This window comes from Amyelois transitella, chromosome 11 (genome assembly GCF_032362555.1).
Source record: "Amyelois transitella isolate CPQ chromosome 11, ilAmyTran1.1, whole genome shotgun sequence".
Taxonomy (NCBI): Eukaryota; Metazoa; Arthropoda; class Insecta; order Lepidoptera; family Pyralidae; genus Amyelois; species Amyelois transitella.
The window spans coordinates 8,801,454-8,823,099 of NC_083514.1; the positions used below are offsets into that span (position 1 = coordinate 8,801,454).

At 34.0% G+C, this 21,646-nt stretch overlaps 3 protein-coding genes across 3 annotated transcripts; 1 reads left to right on the plus strand and 2 right to left on the minus strand.

Annotated features, from left to right (window-relative positions):
* The first annotated feature begins 109 nt into the window (after positions 1-109).
* LOC106136688 (RAB6-interacting golgin) lies at positions 110-4,637 on the plus strand. The gene is made up of 4 exons (XM_013337316.2): positions 110-324; positions 1,255-1,675; positions 3,094-3,234; positions 3,664-4,637. The coding sequence occupies exons 1-4, from the start codon at positions 249-251 to the stop codon at positions 3,998-4,000; spliced, it is 975 nt and encodes a 324-aa protein (XP_013192770.2). The 5' UTR covers positions 110-248; the 3' UTR covers positions 4,001-4,637.
* A 7-nt stretch (positions 4,638-4,644) lies between these two features.
* On the minus strand, positions 4,645-21,397 carry LOC106136685 (ciliary microtubule inner protein 2B). Its single transcript, XM_060946599.1, has 5 exons — positions 21,216-21,397; positions 7,971-8,072; positions 7,242-7,394; positions 6,669-6,865; positions 4,645-6,227 (listed from the first exon to the last, which is right to left on the minus strand). Exons 1-5 carry the CDS (start codon positions 21,284-21,286, stop codon positions 5,995-5,997), a joined length of 756 nt encoding a protein of 251 aa, XP_060802582.1. The 5' UTR covers positions 21,287-21,397; the 3' UTR covers positions 4,645-5,994.
* LOC106136684 (uncharacterized) lies at positions 10,672-12,265 on the minus strand. The gene is made up of 3 exons (XM_060946694.1): positions 12,094-12,265; positions 11,347-11,448; positions 10,672-10,929 (listed from the first exon to the last, which is right to left on the minus strand). The coding sequence occupies exons 1-3, from the start codon at positions 12,182-12,184 to the stop codon at positions 10,724-10,726; spliced, it is 399 nt and encodes a 132-aa protein (XP_060802677.1). The 5' UTR covers positions 12,185-12,265; the 3' UTR covers positions 10,672-10,723.
* Positions 21,398-21,646: the final 249 nt, after the last annotated feature.

The following is a 21,646-nucleotide window of genomic DNA, read 5'->3' on the forward strand; positions in this document are numbered from 1 at the left end:
ATATAGCTACGTATGTAACAGGTTTGATAGCATGCTCACGACTAAAGTCTTTGCTCACTACGTTAATTCACTGTCTTAAATGTCAATGACATTTTTTAATGTGATGTCGACGTCGACAACTGACTGTCTGGAGTCTGTTGGACTGTCGGCTAAGTTGTAGTTTGTTTTTTTGTTTAGATTTTTTATAAAATTTATTTCATATTAAATGTTTTCATTTCAATGTTGATGATTGTGCTCTTGACTTCACAATGTCGTCCACGTTTTCTGGATTCAGCGAAGAAGATTTACAAAAAATCAAAGCTGGGAAAAATGAACCAGATAACGGTGAGATAATAAATTCATTAAACTATCGTTCTCGGAAATTATTTTATTCCTGATTTGTAATTAGTTGGGTAATCTTCTTCCTCTTGGTGTAATTCCTGGTTAAATCCTCACCTCTCTGGAGCCTAGGGTGCGTCTTTCATTCACCATAATCTTAGATTGGGTAAGTTTGATTTTTTACACGAACCGACTCCCGTATGACCTCCGCAACCTTTTCTAGATGAATGTGCCTATTCCTCACATAGGTCGCCTTTGGTAAAATAATGTATATTTATATTTGTAAGCAAAAGTAATTCATTATGACAATTGTTTATTTAGATTTTCTTTTAATGGTAATAATTTGAAAAAGTATATTTCAACAAAAATATGTGTCACGATTGTTTACTTTAAAGACGTAGAGACCAAACAGTAAATATTGTGCTATATTACTGCACAGTACAATCATAGCCTGATCTCATTTGTTTACCTGTTTTTATAATCAACTCTATGTTCATTTTGTTCTCACAATTGAATTAAAATTAGTTTTTGGTTCAGTGTAGTTAACCTTTTTTTAGACTTAAATAGGAAGATTTCAATGTTGGTGTAGTCACTAAAATAAAATTAGTAAAAATATGAACATGTGACACAGATTAAGTTAGCCCAAAAGGAAGTTGGTTTGTGGCTTGGATTTTGTACTAACTCAATGATACTTTCTGTTGTATTCATAAAAAATGAACATGTCCTCCAGGCTAGTCAGAAAAAGTAGCTTTTTGCCATAGCGACCAGACTAGAGAAAATGTGATTTGTAACAAACTTATAAATTACTGAAAACTTTCATCTAAATACCAATAGATTTTGTGTAAAAGACTAAGAAAAACACATACATAAAAACTTAAGAATTTGAAAGTATTTTCAGTAAGAAGTAAGATAATAATAATCACATTGAATTTCCAGCTGCACAGATAAACACAACTGTATACAAAAAAATTGATAAAATTGGGGCAAAACCAAAGAAAAACACAACTCTATGTAAATTACCACTGAAGACACAAAATTCTGATGATGCCATAGACCACATAGACTTTGACAAGTGCAAGCTTAGTATTAAGACTCCAACATCACAATGTGAGATGAATGATAGCAATGAGACAAATAATAATGAAGATGTTATGACTGATATAAATTTAAATGAAGAAGTTACGGAAATGAAGAATGGTACTGATGGTCCAGATTTAGTGAGAGGAGTGGAGAATTATACGGAAGATGAGTTGGGAGCACACAAGGTGAAGTTAGAAGAGTTGCAGTTGAAACAGAAGTTGATGGAGGAACAGAATAAGAAGAGAAAAGAGATGCTGGCAAAAGCGCTTGCTGATAGGTTAGTCTTGTCATTACATTTTGGAACTAAAAGGTCCATGAATGAGTATGATTCGAGGATATTCTTTTATGCAATTGGCTAGAAATCTGTTACTATTTGAATCTCAATTCTATCATCAAGCCAAGAAGCTGAATATGGCCTTTAAGTCTTTTCAAGACTGTGGGCTCTGCTACCCTGCAAGGGGTATAGACGTGACTATATGTATTTATATTCCCTTACCCTAGGCTGGGCTTGATTAACAGGGCTACAGTTTCCTTCCTCTGGGAAATTTCTGAAGGACAAACATGTGGCATACATACACATACACAATCTGGAAATCTTACTTTCTGATATACTTTTTGTTACAAGAAAATTGTAGCCATCTCTTATATTATTGCTTTTCCTTATCCTACTGATTTCTATATTGTTCACATCGCAGCTGACAATGCCACAGCCTATTTGTAGATTAAGAAAAGGGCAAGATATCTTTGATAATTATTCAGCTTATATAGAGTGACTACACAAAACTGAGACCTAGCCTACCCTATACTCTATTACCACCATCACATCTGCTTAAAGCCAAAAGGGCTGATTGCAGGATTCACTGAGAAAAAAAAAGTTTACATATTCAACTAGAAACTCCCTACATTGAGTGCAGACATCAACAAGTGTTGAAGTGAAAATATTTTTTAAACTTAATAGTCATAGATCATATAGTAAAAAGATAAGAATCTATCAAAAACAATGCTGGTATTTCTCACTATCTCTTTTAAAATTTGACAACACATTATCTCTTATCATTTGATAGCGCTGTTATCACTTCACGCTTCACTATACTCTCGATGGTAAAGGAAGTGGTAGGCATGCTCGAGTTTTCCAAGTACACAAAATTTTTTCATCTCATCACCAAACCAATATGGTATTGTAAATTTTTTGGTTTACAAATTTTGTAACTTGCTTAGACATTACAGCAATCAGATTTCGAGTAGCAATGAGTTTAGAAAGTAATGCCCATTACCTTTGGGCACCAAACATTAATAGAAGTATTAGTAAATTCAGTGAATGTATTCGTAAAAATTCTAACACAGTGTTCTAGTAAGGAAATATCTCAAACTTAAATTTTATTAATGTCTAAGAAAGCATTAAAGTGCTTATGCACGAGCACAAGAGTTGATGCATTAAAAAATAATATATTTTTACCTATAATTATTTTACTTTTTAATGCAATTAGACTTCTTACGCTGAAAATGTCAGAAAAATGCTATGATGAATGAAGAGAACAGCGTTTATTGATATTTATTTAACTTTAATGCATTAATTCTAATGCATATTATGTGTTCTGCCATAAGAAATTCCCTGTCATGTGAACCTCTACATCAAACTGAGATGGTAGTCAGGGTGATATGTTAGAAATTTAATGAATTTTTATAATATTGCAGGACAAAACAAACCGAGGAAGAGGTTATAAGGCTGGAGAAAATAAAGAAAGAGCTGCAAGTGTTGGACGGACAGTTCTCTCAAGATGTGGCCGTGCTCAGGAAAAAGATCGACCACGCATGTCTTTGTTATGCTGAAGCGGAGTAAGTTGACCATGAATCATTTTACTTATTTAAACATGAAGATAACTACGTCTATATCCTGTACTCTTACTTTTACACCTACTTACCCTACTCTACCTTTAGTCCGTTAGTCGCTTGTCGTCGGTCGGTGACACGCTGTACTGTGCCATTTAATTATATACATTCAATCGTCGGACAAAGTCGGTGGCACGCTGCACGAGCTCTTAATCATTAGATCTTTTGTAGCTCTCATATCCATAGTGAAGCCAGGATTACTTTGGCCTATCCATTGTTGTATTTGATTTGATGTAAAATATGTATTTTCAATTCCTACGCGATATAAATGGTTTTATTATTTTAATACTGCTTGACAACAAGTTAGACATTTGTCCCCTAGACATTTTGTATTTGGCAAATAAAAAAAAAATCTTTATGCTTATGCTTTTACAGGAAACATTACTTGAAGGTGGAAAAAGAGTTCCTGCAAGCGAAGATTCAATTGCAAAAGGAGAAAGAAAAGAAGGAACTTTTAACAGAACACTTATGCGCTTTGATAACACACAACGAAACTAGAAAAGCTCAAAAATTAGAAACATTAATGTTAGAACTAGCCAGTGATAAGAGAATAGAAATGAGTAATGATGTAAAGTCATTAAAAACTGATGGTAACAATGTGAAGGGAATTAAAAAGGATGGTGATGATTCAGAAGTGACAGATGATGAAAATCCTATCATAATTGATGGAGTGGATCAGAGATCTGGTAAGATGGTTGAATTTAATTTATGATTTTCTTATTTAAATTTATAAACTTGTAAAATAAACCATTGAGGCAATTCAATGGATTTTGTCAATTATTCATGCGAGTGCAATTATTGGTGATTTTATTTTGTGTAAGAGTTACAGCTGACATGAAATCAGCATTGTAGGCTGGAAATTTAAAATAGCAAAATTACATCGAAATATTCTTTAAAATGAAAGCAAAGATTGTTGGTATGAAATCTAAAACATACTCAGGAGTCATAATAAATACTTTAGTTCTAGTATTACTAATTCCAAAAAAGATATGGTGCGTTTAACTTTGAAAGTTTTATGAGATTTATTGTAATTTTATGTGCCTTAAGATTATTTATATTTGTAATTCTCATATAAAATAAGTTAATGATAGTCGTGTAGAACATGACAATTCCTAGTTAAGTATTAAATATATTACTTAAAATAATAGTATTAATTTTAACGCCAGTTTTTTAACTTTATGTAACAAACATTATTAATATTAACATGTACAAATACTACGTTATAAAACTCTCAGTTATATGAACATAATATTTATTATTTTTTATCACTTTTAATAAGTCTTAGAATTAAAAATAAAACTATTGTCAATTAAAGAACTCAAATAGAAATAAAACAAATTGTTTAACTATGCATATCTTTTATTTCTAAGCTAATAATTTAAACAACAACAAATGATATATTGTATTCACTATATCTGTTATTGATCTTGAACTATTGAAATCAATGATCTCAGATGATATTAACAGCCATGGAACTATAGGCAACCTGGAAGACCAACACCAAAAAAATATAATGAATATCTTTCAAAATAGGCCAAGTAGAAATTCAAAAGACAGATTCTTTAATTACCTAAAACTTTCAAAGCAATTTTTGCCATCAGAAACTTGATTAGTTGCTTGTCAGTAATTTTGTTTTTATTTGCCCAAGACCACAGCCTGGAAAAGATTGCATTAACGATAAGGCTGCCTTTTCTTGGTGTTTATTTTCTTCTGTTTTTTTCCAAGTGTTTTTCTTTTTGGTGCAATAAAATGTTTTTATTAACGTACAGTTTTTCAGGTTGCATAAGGTTCCATGTTAGATAAATTTTCATTTTAACAGCAATAGCATTGACAAATTAGAAGTATAGTTTTAATACTCTTTGAATGCTGTTTAAGCTGTGTTAAGAACATTCAAAAACAGTATGAAGATATTAACATTTAATTACTACATCTGTTTTGTATTTCACTTTTTATCATCAACAAACTGATCAAAATTATTGCATTTATCACTTCCTTATATGCAATATTGACATACGACAAAATACTGTTAGATTTCCTTGTTCAGTCGTACCCATGGATTTCGGAATAATATGAACCTATTATTACTTATATTATTCAGAATTATGGTTGTACCATTCACTAGAATCATCAATGGTACAAATGATACTACAGTATAGTACCATAATTAACTTGAAATAGTACATCATGAACTTGTTATTTTCTTTAAAGTGATGGGTTAGTATCCTGTCACTGTCTGAATCTTAATTGCATTATTAGGCCATTCAGATGAACTTGGCTTTCGAAGACCTGTCTAACTCTTTAGGAATAAATGTGACGCATTAATATTGGTAGTATGTTATTATGGTACTACTAACCGTCTTCGTTGAGTTTATACATACATACATACATATGATCACGTCTGTATCCCTTACGGGGTAGACAGAGCCAACAGTCTTGAAAAGACTGATAGGCCACGTTCAGCTATTTGGCTTAATAACAGAATTGAGATTCAAATAGTGACGGGTTGCTAGCCCATCGCCTAAAAGAAGAATCCCAAGTTTATAAGTCTATCCCTTAGTCGTCTTTTACGACATCCATGGGAACGAGATGGAGTGGTCCTATTCTTTTTTTTATTGGTGCAGGGAACCACACGGAGTTGAGTTTATATATATATTTATAGAAGAATGCTCATCTGCGCTTGGTAAAGAACATCCTTCTACCCGTATGCTATCCCCAGTTGAAGTAAGAGTATTTCCTCTCTGGTGTTTTAAGAATAGATCTTATGTTAGCGTCCGCATTCTGCAATTCCTTCCGTTTCTCCTTCTCCATTTTGATTAATTCTAAACCACGTTTGGCTGCGCAGTGATATCGTTGACTAAGGGATGCTTCGGATCCTTTGATTCGTGGGATATGACCGGTGTATCCGGCTATCGGTGGAAATTCAGGTGATATTGTATTTTCTGAAAAAAGAAAAATGTAAACATCAGCGGATCTATGATAGGTCCTTGGGAGCTACCATTTCATTTCGCAATAAGATGATAGATATGTTGTGCTCGTATCATTTTGTTTTCATTATGTTTTATTGGTGATTTCGTTAGGTATTTTTTTAAAATTATTTCACAATATATATAAAAATTAAATATATCTAGTGCATAAATAAGAACGTGATAAGTATTTTATACTATGCCCTTTTCCCTCTTGTAATATTTAGTCATTTATGCCGAACGGCAAAAAACATAGCACCACTGGTTTTTATGCAAAGTAACAGTCTTCGATTTCCGCTGTCAAAAGCGTAGTCAAGCACTTATCCTAAGAAAAGCGATCCAAATTTGCGTCTTCATTACTATAAAACACAAAAATTGTGTTAAAAATAAAACTGAAATATTTTGTCTGAAATTTACCTTTGTACTTATTTATTTCTCTAAATCGAGTGAGATCGCGTCGTATTTCGTCTCGCGAGTGGATCGTCTCCATCTTTGGCGCGCTCTTGGATCTCGAGTAGGTTTTGTTGTAATCCGCTTTACGTCTCAGGTCACGTTGTCGTTCTGTGAAGTCCGTCATGCAGTCGTCAGCCGCTCGACCGTATGATTTTCCATATCTAAAACATGGATTTTTTTTTGTGTTATACTCAAAATTTTGAAATATGCAGATTTTATACGTAAAACGCGTATTTATGTACAAAATAAACAAGACTCGTAGTGATTTTAAACATGATGCTCAGATATACAAACAACATACTTTTTTTAATATACCTTAGATGAGAAACATGTGTTTCTCGCCTCTCATATCGTTCTGCAAGCAAAAGTATTGGCGAAACTTATCTCCCTTAGCTATCCGATCTCCTTAATTTGTGTTAAATGCTATTTATTTTTATCCGTCTTCATCAATTGAAATTTTTGGGAATGTGATGCGATTTGCATTAATCACCCAGTATTTTATGTTGAATGCGAATTGTGGTAACATTATAAATATACCTGAAGTTCATGCCCGGGACATATCCTGTGTACCCAGTCATATAGGCCGGCTGTCTATTGTACAATCCGTCGTATACGTCTCTTTGAGGTTTCTCATACCGCGGCATGTTTTCTAATTCGTAGTTGTCCCCTTTGCGGTATTCCAGTGGTTTGCTGAAACATATTATTTTTCTGAGAAATAAAAACAGCATAGAATTCAGAATAAAGATTATAAAAGTTGACTATTGGAATGTGACATCGTATGCAGCAGCAATGGTTGACATATAACACCATAACGTTATCATATTGCATCTTTATTTGACAGGTTGTTATACTAAGGGCTAGTTTTCCAATCGGCGCATAAAAGTTATCTGTTAGATAAATCTCAATACGGCAAAAAAAAGTACCTAATGTAGCAGCGAGAAAATCACAATTGACACTGTTTTCGTTTTTTGCCCTGTTGCCAGTTATCTATCGAATATTAAAGTTGTCGAATGAAAAACCAGCTAAAAGAGAATAATACCCGATTAAAACCTTTATGTTGATGTTTTTTTTTTAATTTTCTGTCAAATAAACACGGCATTAAGAAAAATCTAAGGTTACGCGAAGAACTACACTGGGTTACAAAGGCCGAATGCGAATATTGAAACATCGAACAGTTTTCGTCTATCAAAAGGAACACTTAAATGGAGACCGCATTTATTTTTAAATACGTATTTGTAAGGACTGAAAATGTGAATGTTATCTTACTTAAACAGTCCTTTGGATCGGATTTCCCTGAGGATTTGTCTCGTGTTATCACCGTAACATTTTCCGAAACGAAACTTCAGCATAGGACAGTGGCCCGTGTACCTGGAACAATAAAACACATAAACATTTTTTCTTATTCAATTTTTTTTTAATACGGGACATACCCCAGACTAGTGTTAAGCGATACTAACTCAACCCGTCATGGGTTGAGTTTTTTTTTCAGAGGCGAGAAACTGACAACTACCCTAAACAGACCATCAGATTAGTTTCGTAAACGGGAATAAGGTAAGAAAAATAATAAGAAGCGGCATCACTTTATTGGAATTTAATTAGCCGATATAAATCTGATCTTAACCGAGTTTGTTTGTTTATAAATACTTTATCGTACATAACAAATTAATGGAATTATATGGCAGAAACAATTGCAGAGGGATTTCTTCCAGTCAAAGTAAGTAGGTATAACGTTAAATACTTATAAAAAAACAATACAAAGGTACAAGTAAGATATATTTGTACTTAATAAAATTAAACTAAGAATAATTAACATTGGTAAGGAACTATTGTGAGTCAAATCCTAGGCTCAAGAGCGATTCTGAATTTCATGGTAAATGAAAAGTGAAATAGTTATCCTTAAAATATTACTATACGGTTCGCTAAAACATCCATCAAAAATATTTCACCAATACGCCACGCAACAAACTCAATCAAAATCACATCACGTCGAGATTTCCAGTAAATTGATTGAGCATCGAAGCCTTAAGCTGTTGGAATATAGCAATCGTGTAATGGCAAGTTAAAAATAAGATTTATTCTAGTAAACAAGAAAGTTAAACGGTAACCTTCATCGTCGATTAAATAATATAATACAAAGACACAGACAAAGAAACAAACGGCTTTACTTTTTCGTTTTTATTTTTACTGTTAGCCACGGGTATTCTTCTTACGCGAAGCAGTTTATGCAGGGTGTGTTATAAAGGAAGGGTGTATCATAGAAAAAAAAAACAACTCAGATTGTAATTTATTTTAGAAATTAATTGTGAGTCGTATAGAAATGAAGTCACTAACATATTTTTAAGTTTCAATGGTTAGTATGCATGCAAATCTGAAAAAAAACATTTCTTTTTTTTATTTATTGTGCCAAAATTTAAACAACCTAATCCTTGTTCAAAATAATTGTTCTCACAATTAACAAAACAAATAAATACATAATCAGCGTATTGAGAAACCACTGAGAAACCTTACCGCAACGATATTGTTATTTTGAGGCAGAATTTTGACGAAAAATAAAAAACTAAGTACTTATTTTACATAGTTTATTATTAAATCACGGACAGTCTTCATACGCGAAGCAGTAGCCAGATGCGGGGTGTAGGACGAAAGGGAAGTCGCAATCGCACCGCGACCATCCGCAGATTGGCCCCATGGACTTGGGGACTGGCTCGTCGCATGTCCGCTGCGAAGGCGTTGGACGACACTCGCTGTTTACGCGGTGCATGTTCTCTGGACATTCTTTTACACCTAAAATCATCACCATCAAAATGTAAAAATCTCAATCAATCAATAGTTATGTATTTAATGACTGACAGACTACGGATATCTGAAATTACTGGTCGTAGAAGTCTTTTGGCATGCATGTTCATAATGTCAAAAGCTGCTTTCAGAGAAATAAATACGAATGTTATTTCAAACTCACATATCACTTTATCTCCATACGGTGAAAACAGGGCCAAAATTACAAGAGTCAAAGCGACCACGTTTAGAAGATTTGCATCGATATCTGATAGTGTATCGAAGCTAAGATGGAATTGAGATTCATAGATTGGCTTTTAAATATGGTTTCTTTTTATGATTTATATTTATTTCTCGGCAATCTTACAGATAAACTTTTTCACAACAAACTAAATCTAAAGGTAACAATATACCTACACAATAAACAATAATATAACAATATACACGATAACTCTTAAACCGAATTGAAAATCCGTGAATAATAGTTGAGGTGAAAATGTACTTACAAGTTCCATTATAGGACAAGCACCCTACTTTCCCCACCTTTCCATAATAATAGGACGCCTCAACATCAATGCAACACGCGAATATAATTAAAAAAGCGTTGAGCATGTCTGTCTTTCAGTTGTACTATTATTGAAATGATTTTCAAGTCGATCAGAGGCACAGGAGGTCTCCTGTTACTTTCCTGTTTGGAACTTATTGTCTTTATTGCTTTTGTTTATATCTTTTCTTGTAACTGTTCATTGTTTCTCTTCAATTCATCGAATGCTATACCAATTGTCATTTTATATTGGGAGGTTTTTTTTACCATGAATTCTAATTTCAGTCCGTATCGTCATCATTATCTGCTAACATTGTTTCGATAATTTCTGGTGACTGTTAATTCAGATTTATGTGATTTTTCTGGATAGTTCACCGGCTTAAAGAACCTTAGTTTCATTCTCATTTCTTATTCATATATTTTTTTTATTCTGGACAAGTTAAGCACGAGACTTGTGTGTTATGCGATACTTACTCAATGATACGATATTTAATCCATACAGAAAAAGTTCTTTTTCCATCATTACCTGATCGGAGATCGAACCCGTGATTTTTTTTCAAGTGACGAGAATCGAACAACTGCACCAAACAGGCCGTCAAATTAGTTTTGTATCCAGGGAAATGGTAGAAAAAATAATAAGAAACGGCATCATTTTATTAAAATTTAATTATAAATTACTAAGTAAACTTAAAACAAGTTCTTAAATTTGCAACTTCTTGTCAAAGAAGTCGTCTTCGTCTTCGAGCCGCAGTCTCTTCGGGGACCTGTGCTGTTGCGAGCGTCTCTTGTTCTTCCTCCTCTTCTTCCTCAACATCATGCACTCTGTCAGCTTCACGCAGAACCCTTGCAGTTCGTCGTACAACAATTCGCCGTTGCAATCACAGCGCGACCAACCGCAGGAATAACCTAAAATAATTTGAAAACATTTATATGATACTTGGACAATCAAGGTAAAGGTCAAGGGTAAAGGGGTGATAATCACTTTCTCCTATCAGTTTCTAGTTTTATAATCCGCTTAGCCGATAATTGAATGTCAAAATAACCAAAAACATGTGCATAAGGCTCAATATAGTCTTTTAAAATACAGGTTCGTTCTTTGGATATGCTTACTGCGAGCAGTTTGAATATACTGTCAAGTTCAAAATTAACTCTGTTAAATATACCTACAACAATTTTTGTATTTCCCGTAAAATATTTCCTGTGAGAATGTGAACAGAAATTGCAGGAGAAAGAAAAAGGTGAAAAGGCAAACCTATTTTAAAAAGGAGTCTATTTCGACCATCATTAGGCTTGCTTTTGCGATAGAATACGGGCATTACTTACCAATGCTGTATATTTGTGGAGAAGCACAAGTGCGTTGCGACATAGTATCTTTATCGCATCTTGTGTGATATGGATGCATTTGACGCGGACAGTGAGAAACACCTGAAATTATCAAATAAATTAATTGTCTGTGGAATTTTCTTGGTTATTTCTAATATCAAGTTGATGTACGTACATTCGTCTGCTGGTAAAGTTGTCCTATTGATGTCATAAAAAAGGGGATCATGCTTCCCTGCCGTTGACTTGTACCGTGTACCTACATGGCTGCGATATAATTCGAACTTATGCAGTTATGAACGGACACACGTTTTCAGCCATCATGATAACAGACTCATGTTATCATGATCACCCGATTACCAATGAAGCCGGTACGCCGACTAAGCAATTGAATCACCTTTAAACATTTGTTAACTGAATTGATTGACTGTATCATATTTTGACGTTTGATGAAGGTTATCTATTTATTTTTATTTTCTTTCTCAATTTTATTTATTTTTTATTGTTTAATTAATACTTTAATTAGACTAATTTATTATTACTCTTATTTGACATTGAAATAGTGACAAAATGATCATAATTAGACGGAGCCTTTATACGCTAATTATTTTTATGCTTATTTAAAATATATGTACTTATATAATTCCGACGCCTTGAGAGGTAGAATATGTGTGCACAAAAACTGTACATAAATAATTAAGACCTACATTGTATCCAAATTCAAGGAATAAATGATTATGGTTAACTCACACTTATTCTGATGCAACAAGCACCTTCTCGGAGTAGGCAGAGAATCCACGAGAAACGCGATGGAAAGCAGGGCGGCGACCCTCGTGGCCATTGTCTCCTCAAATAATACGCGTGTACGAGGAATTCGCACCACTTATTTCTCACGACTGTTTACTATTTCCAACTGCAGTGGACTTTGTTTTCAAAATAGTTAATCAATCGCGTTTTTGTACATTTTCTTCGCAATGCCGAGCAGTAGATGTTGCATTTTTCGTCTGAAGTGTCGTATTTATCAGTTGTTTTTTTAATTGAATTCATGGTATGTTATTTTGATGGTATTTTCTTTGATTCAGTCTTTATCTCCCTTTATATCTATTTAATGAGATGAAAATATAGGTATCGTTGATATTCCCGATTACTAGTTACCAATTTCCATTTCAATTGACACGACCGCTTGCTTATAAAACGTCGCTTGATGCCGATGCAAACTAATAACTATGTTTTGCTTTCCGGCAAAAAGTTTCTGAAAGTTTGTTCAGTTCAGTGACGAAGTTCTATGGATGTGATCACGCAACGAAACGGTCCTGTTTACCGCGTTAAATATAGATGAACTAGCTGTGCCCGCGACTTCGTCCGGCATCATTGAAGCCCTCAAGGATGAATAATTTTCCCCGTTTGTTTCACATTTTCCATTATTTCTTTCTTTCTATTATAGTTGCAGCGTGATGTTATATAGCCTAAAGCCTTCCTCGATAAATGGTCTATTCGACGCAAAATAATTTTTCAATTCGGGCCAGTAATTCCTGAGATTAGCGCGTTCAAACAAACAAACTCTTCAGCTTTATAATATTATTAAGTAATTAAGTATATTAAGTATAGATTAAGAGGCTATACCTACCATTCATGCGGGTAGTATTACGAGCTTAACAAGACAAGACTATTTTCAGTTGACCAATTTGATATCATGTTTTTCATTATAACAATAACGCGATTATTTGGTCAGCCTAAAAAGATCTTAGACCCAACTAAATTATAAATGTAAAAGTAATTTTATTTGTTTGTTACCTCTTCACGAGTTATCTACTGAATTAATTTACCTGAAATATTACGTATATGATTTAGAGTCTGGAGAAGGACATCGATAGGGTACCTACCTGTCATCCTTGTTAAAACGATAGTTTGTGTGGGATTTATGAATAACCTTTATTTTTTTATAGGCGGTGTTTAATTCGTTGCTCTTTTGTAGTTTGTGCTAATTTCGTCGTTTTTTTTTTGTAGACGGCATTAAATACGTCGCTTTTTGTAAACGGAGCTCACGCGGGCAAAGCTGCGTGTAAAAGCTAATTAGTTAATAACCACGAAACAAACTATAGAGGGTCAGGATTCTTAAATCTATTTTGGATTTGTACATCGAAACAAGTAGGTAGTAGAAAATAAAAGACAAGTTTCAAGTTATCCTGTCTTCTATGTCAAGTTGGTACCACCTTGGCGCCTTCATTTGTTTATATATCGATGTTATAATGATGGAGATAGCAAACCCAATAGTGCCAGGTACGGAGTTCCCGCGTGCGGCCTCACTACGTCGAATACCGAGATAACTGTAATGGCTTACCTACGCTGTTTATCAGTAATTAACTCCTGCAGTAGAAATGAATTGCCTCATGAATAATCTACCAGTTATACACTGCATTGATTCGGAACTGTTCTAAGGAATTACTCTGTTTTGACCTAATATTCTTAAAGATGCGATATGAATTTTTCAAGGTACCTAAATTGGTTACTTTAAAAGTTATTTGTCTGCCTACCCCTCCGGGAACGAGTTATTTTTGTGGAATCACATTTTGTGGATTTCTACATATATTCTGTACGTACTGTTAACAGAGTGATGTACTTAATTACTCAGGTTCATACATACATACATAAAATCACGTCTATACCCCTTGCGGGGTAGACAGAGCCAACAGTCTTGAAAATACTGATAGGCCTAATTCAAATGTTTGGCTTAATGATAGAATTGAGATTCAAATAAGTACCTAGTGTGTTTTTTGCGTTGCTTGTTGCGTTTGTCTAGCTACAATGTATATAGTTTATTCAATAATAAATAAATAAATTTGATTTGCATACCTACATCTCGGACTAGCTTAAATATCCCAGATGGGTATAAATTTGGCACATTTTATCGAAAATATGAACGATGGCAGCTAGGAAAAATGTTTCGCAATTTATCCAGCAATTTCATGCAGCGATAAGCAGACGAGGTAATAGGGGGCTGTCCATCAACGATTAAGTAGACTCTTGTAACCAGACATTTATCTACCTAACTACTTAGTTCTAAGTTGGTACCTAGAACGATATGCTTTATATGCTAGGAAATCAACAGGACAAATTATGGAGACGAATTAATGGATTTTGTCTCATTGACGCGTACCGAAGTTGTCATACGTTTTATGTGGGCAATTATACATACACTTGTTGGGTCTAGCTTGACTTACGAGTATGCAGGGTAGGCACATTTTATCTGTGAAACGGTTACTAACTTTTATGTGTAAAGCGGTTTAGAAAAGTTGGCTTTGGTTTGTGCAATGCAATGCAACTGTACGTATTTAAATTTTAAATTAGCTCTCTTGGTATCACTGGTAATTATTCCCGGTTGCATTCTCAGCAAGTACTTAGTTGTCTTCAAACCCCAAATGGAGTTGGCTCGGAAAATCTTATTTATTTATGTATTACACAAATTTATATACAGGAGCATTTAATACGGTAATTCTAGTACAAAGGAACTACTTATATCAATAGAAATCTCTTCCAATAGTAATCTTTATCTCCTTGTAAATATTTGATCGGTTTAGCCACTGATAGTTTGACTAATTATTTTTAGTCATTCGTAGGACGTTTTGGTTTGTTGCGTGTTTTATTTTCTGAATTAGATAACACATTGGATAAACTATCATCCAAAAAATGTAATAGTTGTCTATGGTTCTGTTCAGTTTTTTTCTGCGGTTACGCCGTAACACTGTAGCCGCTTTAAATCATAAAACCGGGGTCACACGCACGCGTTGTTAACCCGTAAAAACGGAGGTGACTTTCTAAAGATAGTTTTAAATTTTCATACATTTTAATCTACTTTAATAGACTTCGCGCATTCTAAGTAGTAATAAAGTTCCTGATTGGTATTCTGTCATCGAAGAATTTACCTAATTTTACCGATTTGTTTGTAGGAGCGGCGCTCACTCAATGAACTTCAAAGGGAATGTGGGCATTGTGCCAGTAGGTTGTCGATACTTACTATACGTTATCTACGTCTACTTGTAAGAAACTTAAAAGCTAGGCGCCAAGCGCTTGGTTAGCTAGTACCTTTGTTCCGTAAAAATATTGATGGTTTCTACTTAGTACTCAGATAAGGTTTATTCCACTTTGATCCCAGGTGATATCTCCTGGGTGATCAAATTCCACATTTTTGTATCCTGAAATCATGTAATGGCAAACCTGGGTGATCAAAATCAACCAGATTTGATTTCCTATTTTATAGATGACAGGCTGGGCTACCGATTGTAACTGGCGGTTTTTATTGTGACACACTTTCATCATATTTACAAAACGGTGCATTCACTAATTTTGAGGTAAGTATTAAACGTGCCACAAGGGCTTGTACCTACAAGTTCCTCTACCACAATCATTAAAGATTGAAATCCATCCAATGGTTGTCATTCCCTGCACAGGAATTTCCATCTTGCGTGCTGCATGCCATTGATTCTACGGAAATACACACATTTTTATATGGAATGAGTTAATCGATTGACATGATCCGACCCCAAGGTTACAGTATAACTTTTTTTAAACGTTCGCTGAAGGTTACAGGGTTTTTTGAGTAATACGACAGAACAGAAGAATTTTATGTTTATCTATATTATTTTGTACACCTATCGTTTATTAGGTAACATACATACAATCACGTCTATATCCCTTGCGAGGTAGACAGAGCCAACAGTCTTGCAAAGACTCACAGGCCCGTACACGTTATTAGGTAATAAGAGTTATTTTAGTAGAACTTATCCCGATTCTTACTTTATGGCTCTAATTCAAGCTATTTAAAATAAAAATTACATGACTAACAAAAATATTCCAACAAATCTGTAACGTGTTGACAACTGTAGCAAATACCAAGCAATGTCGATAGTTTTCTTTATTTACGTCACCGATTTACATGCAAAATGCAAGTGTTCATGCTAACTCGATGATAGAATATTAATGTCCCATGAATTATGCAGGTAAGTGGCGTCTCCAGGTATTTTTTATGCTGTTTTCCCTCTTCATCACTTTCATACAGTATTATAAATAGAGTTTTTGCATAGAAACGCAAAGTTAATTTAATTAGCTATTCAATATGAGAAAACATTTCGATATCTTTTGAACATTTATGGACTTGATAGAAATTAAGTTTCTTCCTTATTAAATTTCAGCAATACAAAGATAACAGTAGCGTTGATAGGCAGGTTTATCTCACGTTAATACTTCTAAACCAGTGATGAAGTTAGGTAATTCAGTTTATAAGTTTCTCACTAAGTACAACAATTCTGCGATACAAAATAGAGTTTATTATACCGTGTAGCAGTGAAAATGTACTAAAACTATTTTAATTTTATTTTATAACAGCTTTACCAGGTCATGTTATTCCCACAGTTTTATATTAAACAACGTGTGAAATGGTCATTAAGAAATAGTCTTGACCTGGATACATGAATTTAGGAGTGTCGAAGCTAGGGTCAATGACCAACCTATTTATTTTTCAAAAGAAAATAGATTATCTTTATTAAAAAAGTTAAGCTTAATCAAATTACTTCCATTTAAATTAGGTATTCTAATAATCTAGTCTATATATGTTACATACATACGTAGCTTCAATTACTCCCGTTTCCCATTGGGGTAGGCAGAGACTATGGATTTCCACTTTCTGCGACCCTTATAGACCTCTGCCGCTTCCTCCACACTCATTACTCTTTTCATGCATATTCGACGATTACGGGTAGGTACTCACAACGTCTCTCCTAAACTTGTTACAAATAAAAATAAAAATCTGTTGTCTTTAATAAGTACCAAGGTATGGGTTTTATGTCAATTTAACGAGATAAAAATTGATACCTTTGAACATACTTTCTTACTGAAGTATCTGTTCTATGGCGGGAACAAAAGTTTGCCATTTATATACTAGTTAATGGCAAAGTTGAACACGAACGATCGTTAGCAAGTAATAAAAGATGGTAAAAGTTTGTCTTCACTTTGAATAAAATAGGATAGTTTCTAAGTTTTTTTTCGTAGGTTTTATTTTAGTTCTTTTAGTGAGTTGGGCTTCTAAGATTTCAATGAAATGATGATCGATATAGTTATTTAAAATTATTAAAAAAATATATATACATATATTTTCAATAATTACAAATACCTACCATTTAAAATGTACCTACTCGTAAAATGAAATTATTTCCTTCTCCGGATTCTTATCTCTCTGAGAAAGATTTGAATATCTTTTGTTTTAAATTAACTACTTAGGTAAGCATATTACCTACTTCCTTAGTAGCGAAATTAAGTCAGTATCTACTTAGTTCACATTCTTACTGCTATCTACTATTTGACATAATCATTGCTTGATACATCCTTAACACTTAGATACATTACGTAAAAAGTTATCTCTAAAAATCGTAGAAAAAAATGTTGTAAGTAAGTATAATGTGAAAAGTTAGTTGTCCTGCGAGGTTGCTATTATGCTATAGTAACTTATATAGACGGAAGTCTTCCACGATGTAACACGGTTACTTCGTCTTGTAATCAAAGACACGGAAGATAATGGGAAATTAGTGCCTTCTCTTATTTAACCTTGATTACATAACAAGGGTTTGCTCGGTTTAGCTACGTTTTCCTTGTTCAATTATCTCATACTAAAGTTTTGAGTGTCAAAAAAAATTACGAACCTTTCTAGAAAAGGTAGGTAGTGCTCTTGCGCTTCTTTTGGCTAGTCTTTGGCGTACTTCCAGAATTTTAGCTTTTGTTTCATCTTTTGCATCGCAAACCAAGTCTTATTCGATCTGCCCTTCTATCTGAGTTCGACGGAGACGGCAAAGCCATCTGTGACCCTTTAGCCTGCCAGCTTAAACATACCTACGTAACACATCACAGCTTCCTTGTTTACTTCAGGAGACGCTAGCAGTAGATTAGATAGACGTTTATGTACAAGTTTAACAATCCCTTTAATCCAAGTATAGATTCAAACCAAGACATACATACATATGGTCACGTCTATATTCCTTGCGGGGTAGACAGAGCCAACGTTCAGCTATTTGGCTTAATGATAGAATTGAGATTCAACTAGTGACAGCCCAACAAACATTTAGGCGACGATTAGAGCTTATTTTGTTACTTAGTGGGCTACAAAGGCATTACAGTAGCAACACTTATGACTATTGGCGATAAAGTGGCGTACCAAGTAACGTATATCACTTCTACTTATAATACAGAGTTACAAGCGCGACAATTAGGCGAGCTTAAAGGTTATGGATGTATTATGGCAAATCTTAACACTGTTGTACATGCACAGCATTTTGTGTTATAGCTTTAAGTGAATCTTAGAACTCTAAGATCTAAATAAGAATAAGAATTAGCTACTACCTCCAAAAGTGCTATGCAGGTGATAATAAACTCTTTACAAGAACCTAAAGTTGCACAATAGCGTTAATAAGCGCTACCAGCCTTACAATAGTGTTTATTTAATCTTATATAGAACCAAATGCTTGAAGTTATACAAAACTCTCTTGCATTACCTTAAGTCAAATAGGAGTATAATTTTTCGCTATAACAGATCCTATAGCGTCTATTGTTACTTTTTTGTGACTAAAGGTAAAGTAATAGCGCTTAAGGTCACTACTGTATTTCTTATATTGACTACTTGTTTTTGACAATGGCGTCGCAACCAAAATAAACAAAAATTGTTGTAAATACGTGGAAAAGTTTTCAGTAAATAGACAACATACATCGGGCGCTCGAATTATTTGCCAATAAATATGTAACATATTCACAGTGTACTTCCCTTCGCAGCAAAAATATGCTTCCTTTCTCACCATACAATATCACTTTTTTTTTGTTTAATATAAAAATCATTAGTCGTAAACTTATAGCCATTGAAAATAAAATTATTTATTATTAGATCACAAAATTAGTTTAATTATCTTGAATAGCGTTCAGACCGTTACAAAACACCTATTTACCTCCCTTTTAGCGCTTGAAAATATAATTAACGCCTTTGTATCTCTACTGTACCGCTTAAGGAGTCAGTTGACGCTTATTTACCCCTCTTGTATCGCTAAGAGATCCTGTTACCGCTATAATAACTTTCTTATAGCACTAATTGTACCTCTTAGCCAATTACCATAACTCTTGTATACCGTCATTATACAACCTTAAGTAATATAAAAATTGTGCCCAATTCGGGGGTAAAGTAGGGTTAGAGCGCGCTCTAACACTAATTTGTTACACCCATAAACCACTTTAGAATCTAGTTAGCGCTTTTATAGACTTATTATAAATCTTACTTTAGCGCCTAATTGTTACTTGGGAGGTTGCTAGCCCATCGCCTAAAAAAGAATCCCAAGTTTGTAAGCCTATCCCTTAGTCACCTTTTACGACATCCATGGGAAAGAGATGGAGTGGTCCTATTCTTTTTTGTATTGGTGCCGGGAACCACACGGCATTAAGTTCTTATAAGCAAACCGAAACCAGAAGTCTGTGGACAGTGTCCGCTCTGTACAGTGCCATTAGTAGATATTAAAATTCAGTTACAAAATCGACCTTCCAAGTTATATAATCGCTGCACTATCAAATGCCAGACATGATTTTCCGATTTTTCTGTCAGTTACATTTAGGTTAATAAAGGTCACGTCAAGCGGCGCCCTTTCACCATTTTTCATGGGTTGGGTTGCTTCAGTTGGCTCATATGTGAACTATTTGGTGTATTTAGTCTGTGTGGTATGTGTGTTATTGCGTCAAATAGATATACTAGTAACAGTGAGGAAGTTAGGCGATAGCCATCTGGGTGATCTGATCAATTTTGGTCAAATAATCAAAACCTACCTTAATAAACTTATTTTAAGTTACTCCCGCAGACTGATCTTATGCGGGGACTGTAATTTATATAATTATTCGTTAATTAAAACTAATTTTATCTTAGGTATAATTTTAGTTTTTTAATGGTTTTTAAGTAAATTACTTATCATGAACGAACATACATTCGAATTAAAAATGTACTCACTAATTTTATGGAATATACCTACCTACTTACCATACATCGCTTCGTTATGATAAAAGTAAGTATACCTATATTGAAAGATCAAAACGTATTCATTCTTTAAACAAATCAAGCACAAGCATTCTTTTTCACCGTAACAAGTTATACCTACATATGTATCTGAGCGATACTTAGTTTAAAGAGCTTAAACAATAGAAATCTGAATAACAAATAAGGCAAGTTTAAACTATTTCAAAATGTGTTTCGCATGCAAATAACACAAACAGTCGAAGAAAGTGACATCCTTTGAAGTTAATTTAGTAGAGAAAAGATTTATTTAGAAAAAATGGGGAAATATAAATATATCAAGGAAAACTCCTTATTACATTAGTAGACAAACTTACCGATTTGGCAACATCTCAATCTCGATAGTGGAACCTTAACGTTCGTTCGTGCCATGTGGAGTTAAACTTAGTATAAGAGACGTTTCCGATAGAAATAGAAACTGGGTATTTTTTAGGTTCTTACCCACCTCAAAATAATGGAACCCTCATCTTAGACTTAGAGATAGTAAGTCCAGTGCGCCACATAGAAATGACAATGGTGGATGGAGGTTTTTCCTTCCTAAACATTTTCTATCAGGCCCACTGTACCTACTTACCTACAATCGTTACTTTACTTTTTAATAAAAAAATACTTATTTTTATAAAATAAAATTTGAAAGATTATAAACCTCCGAGTACCTACCTAAGTAGGTAATTACATTTAACTTATAGGTATATATCTGAAGATATGAATAAAAATACTATTTGCCCTGAACTCGCACCCTTCGTGTTCAACCCAACTTTTATTTACATCATAAATACAAACTTACCCGGGTATAAACGATCCATTGGTCTGTGTCATGTAGCTGTGTTTTTCTCGGCTGCTCACATCTACCCACATAGCTTGTTTACACTGATGTTTACATGTGAACTTGTTTGTTTACGATCAGGCCATGGTGGCAGTAAGCGGTTGCTTGCCGAGGGGGCGACGCCAAGACTGCCGCGGACAGAGAAAGTGTCTTTACAAACAACTGTGGGTTTCTTACTTAAAATGCGCGCGCATTTCTTATGTGCATCTCAAGCGGTGAGATAATAGAAATCGGATGGCAATAGTCATGATTTCTATAGTTATGTCCAGAGAAAAGTTTGAAAAGAATGTTTAAGTTTTAAATAACAAATAAGAAGAGGACCACTCCATATCTTTGGGTGGCGAAAAAGATGACTAAGGGAAAGACTAATAAACTAGGGATGACATAGGGAA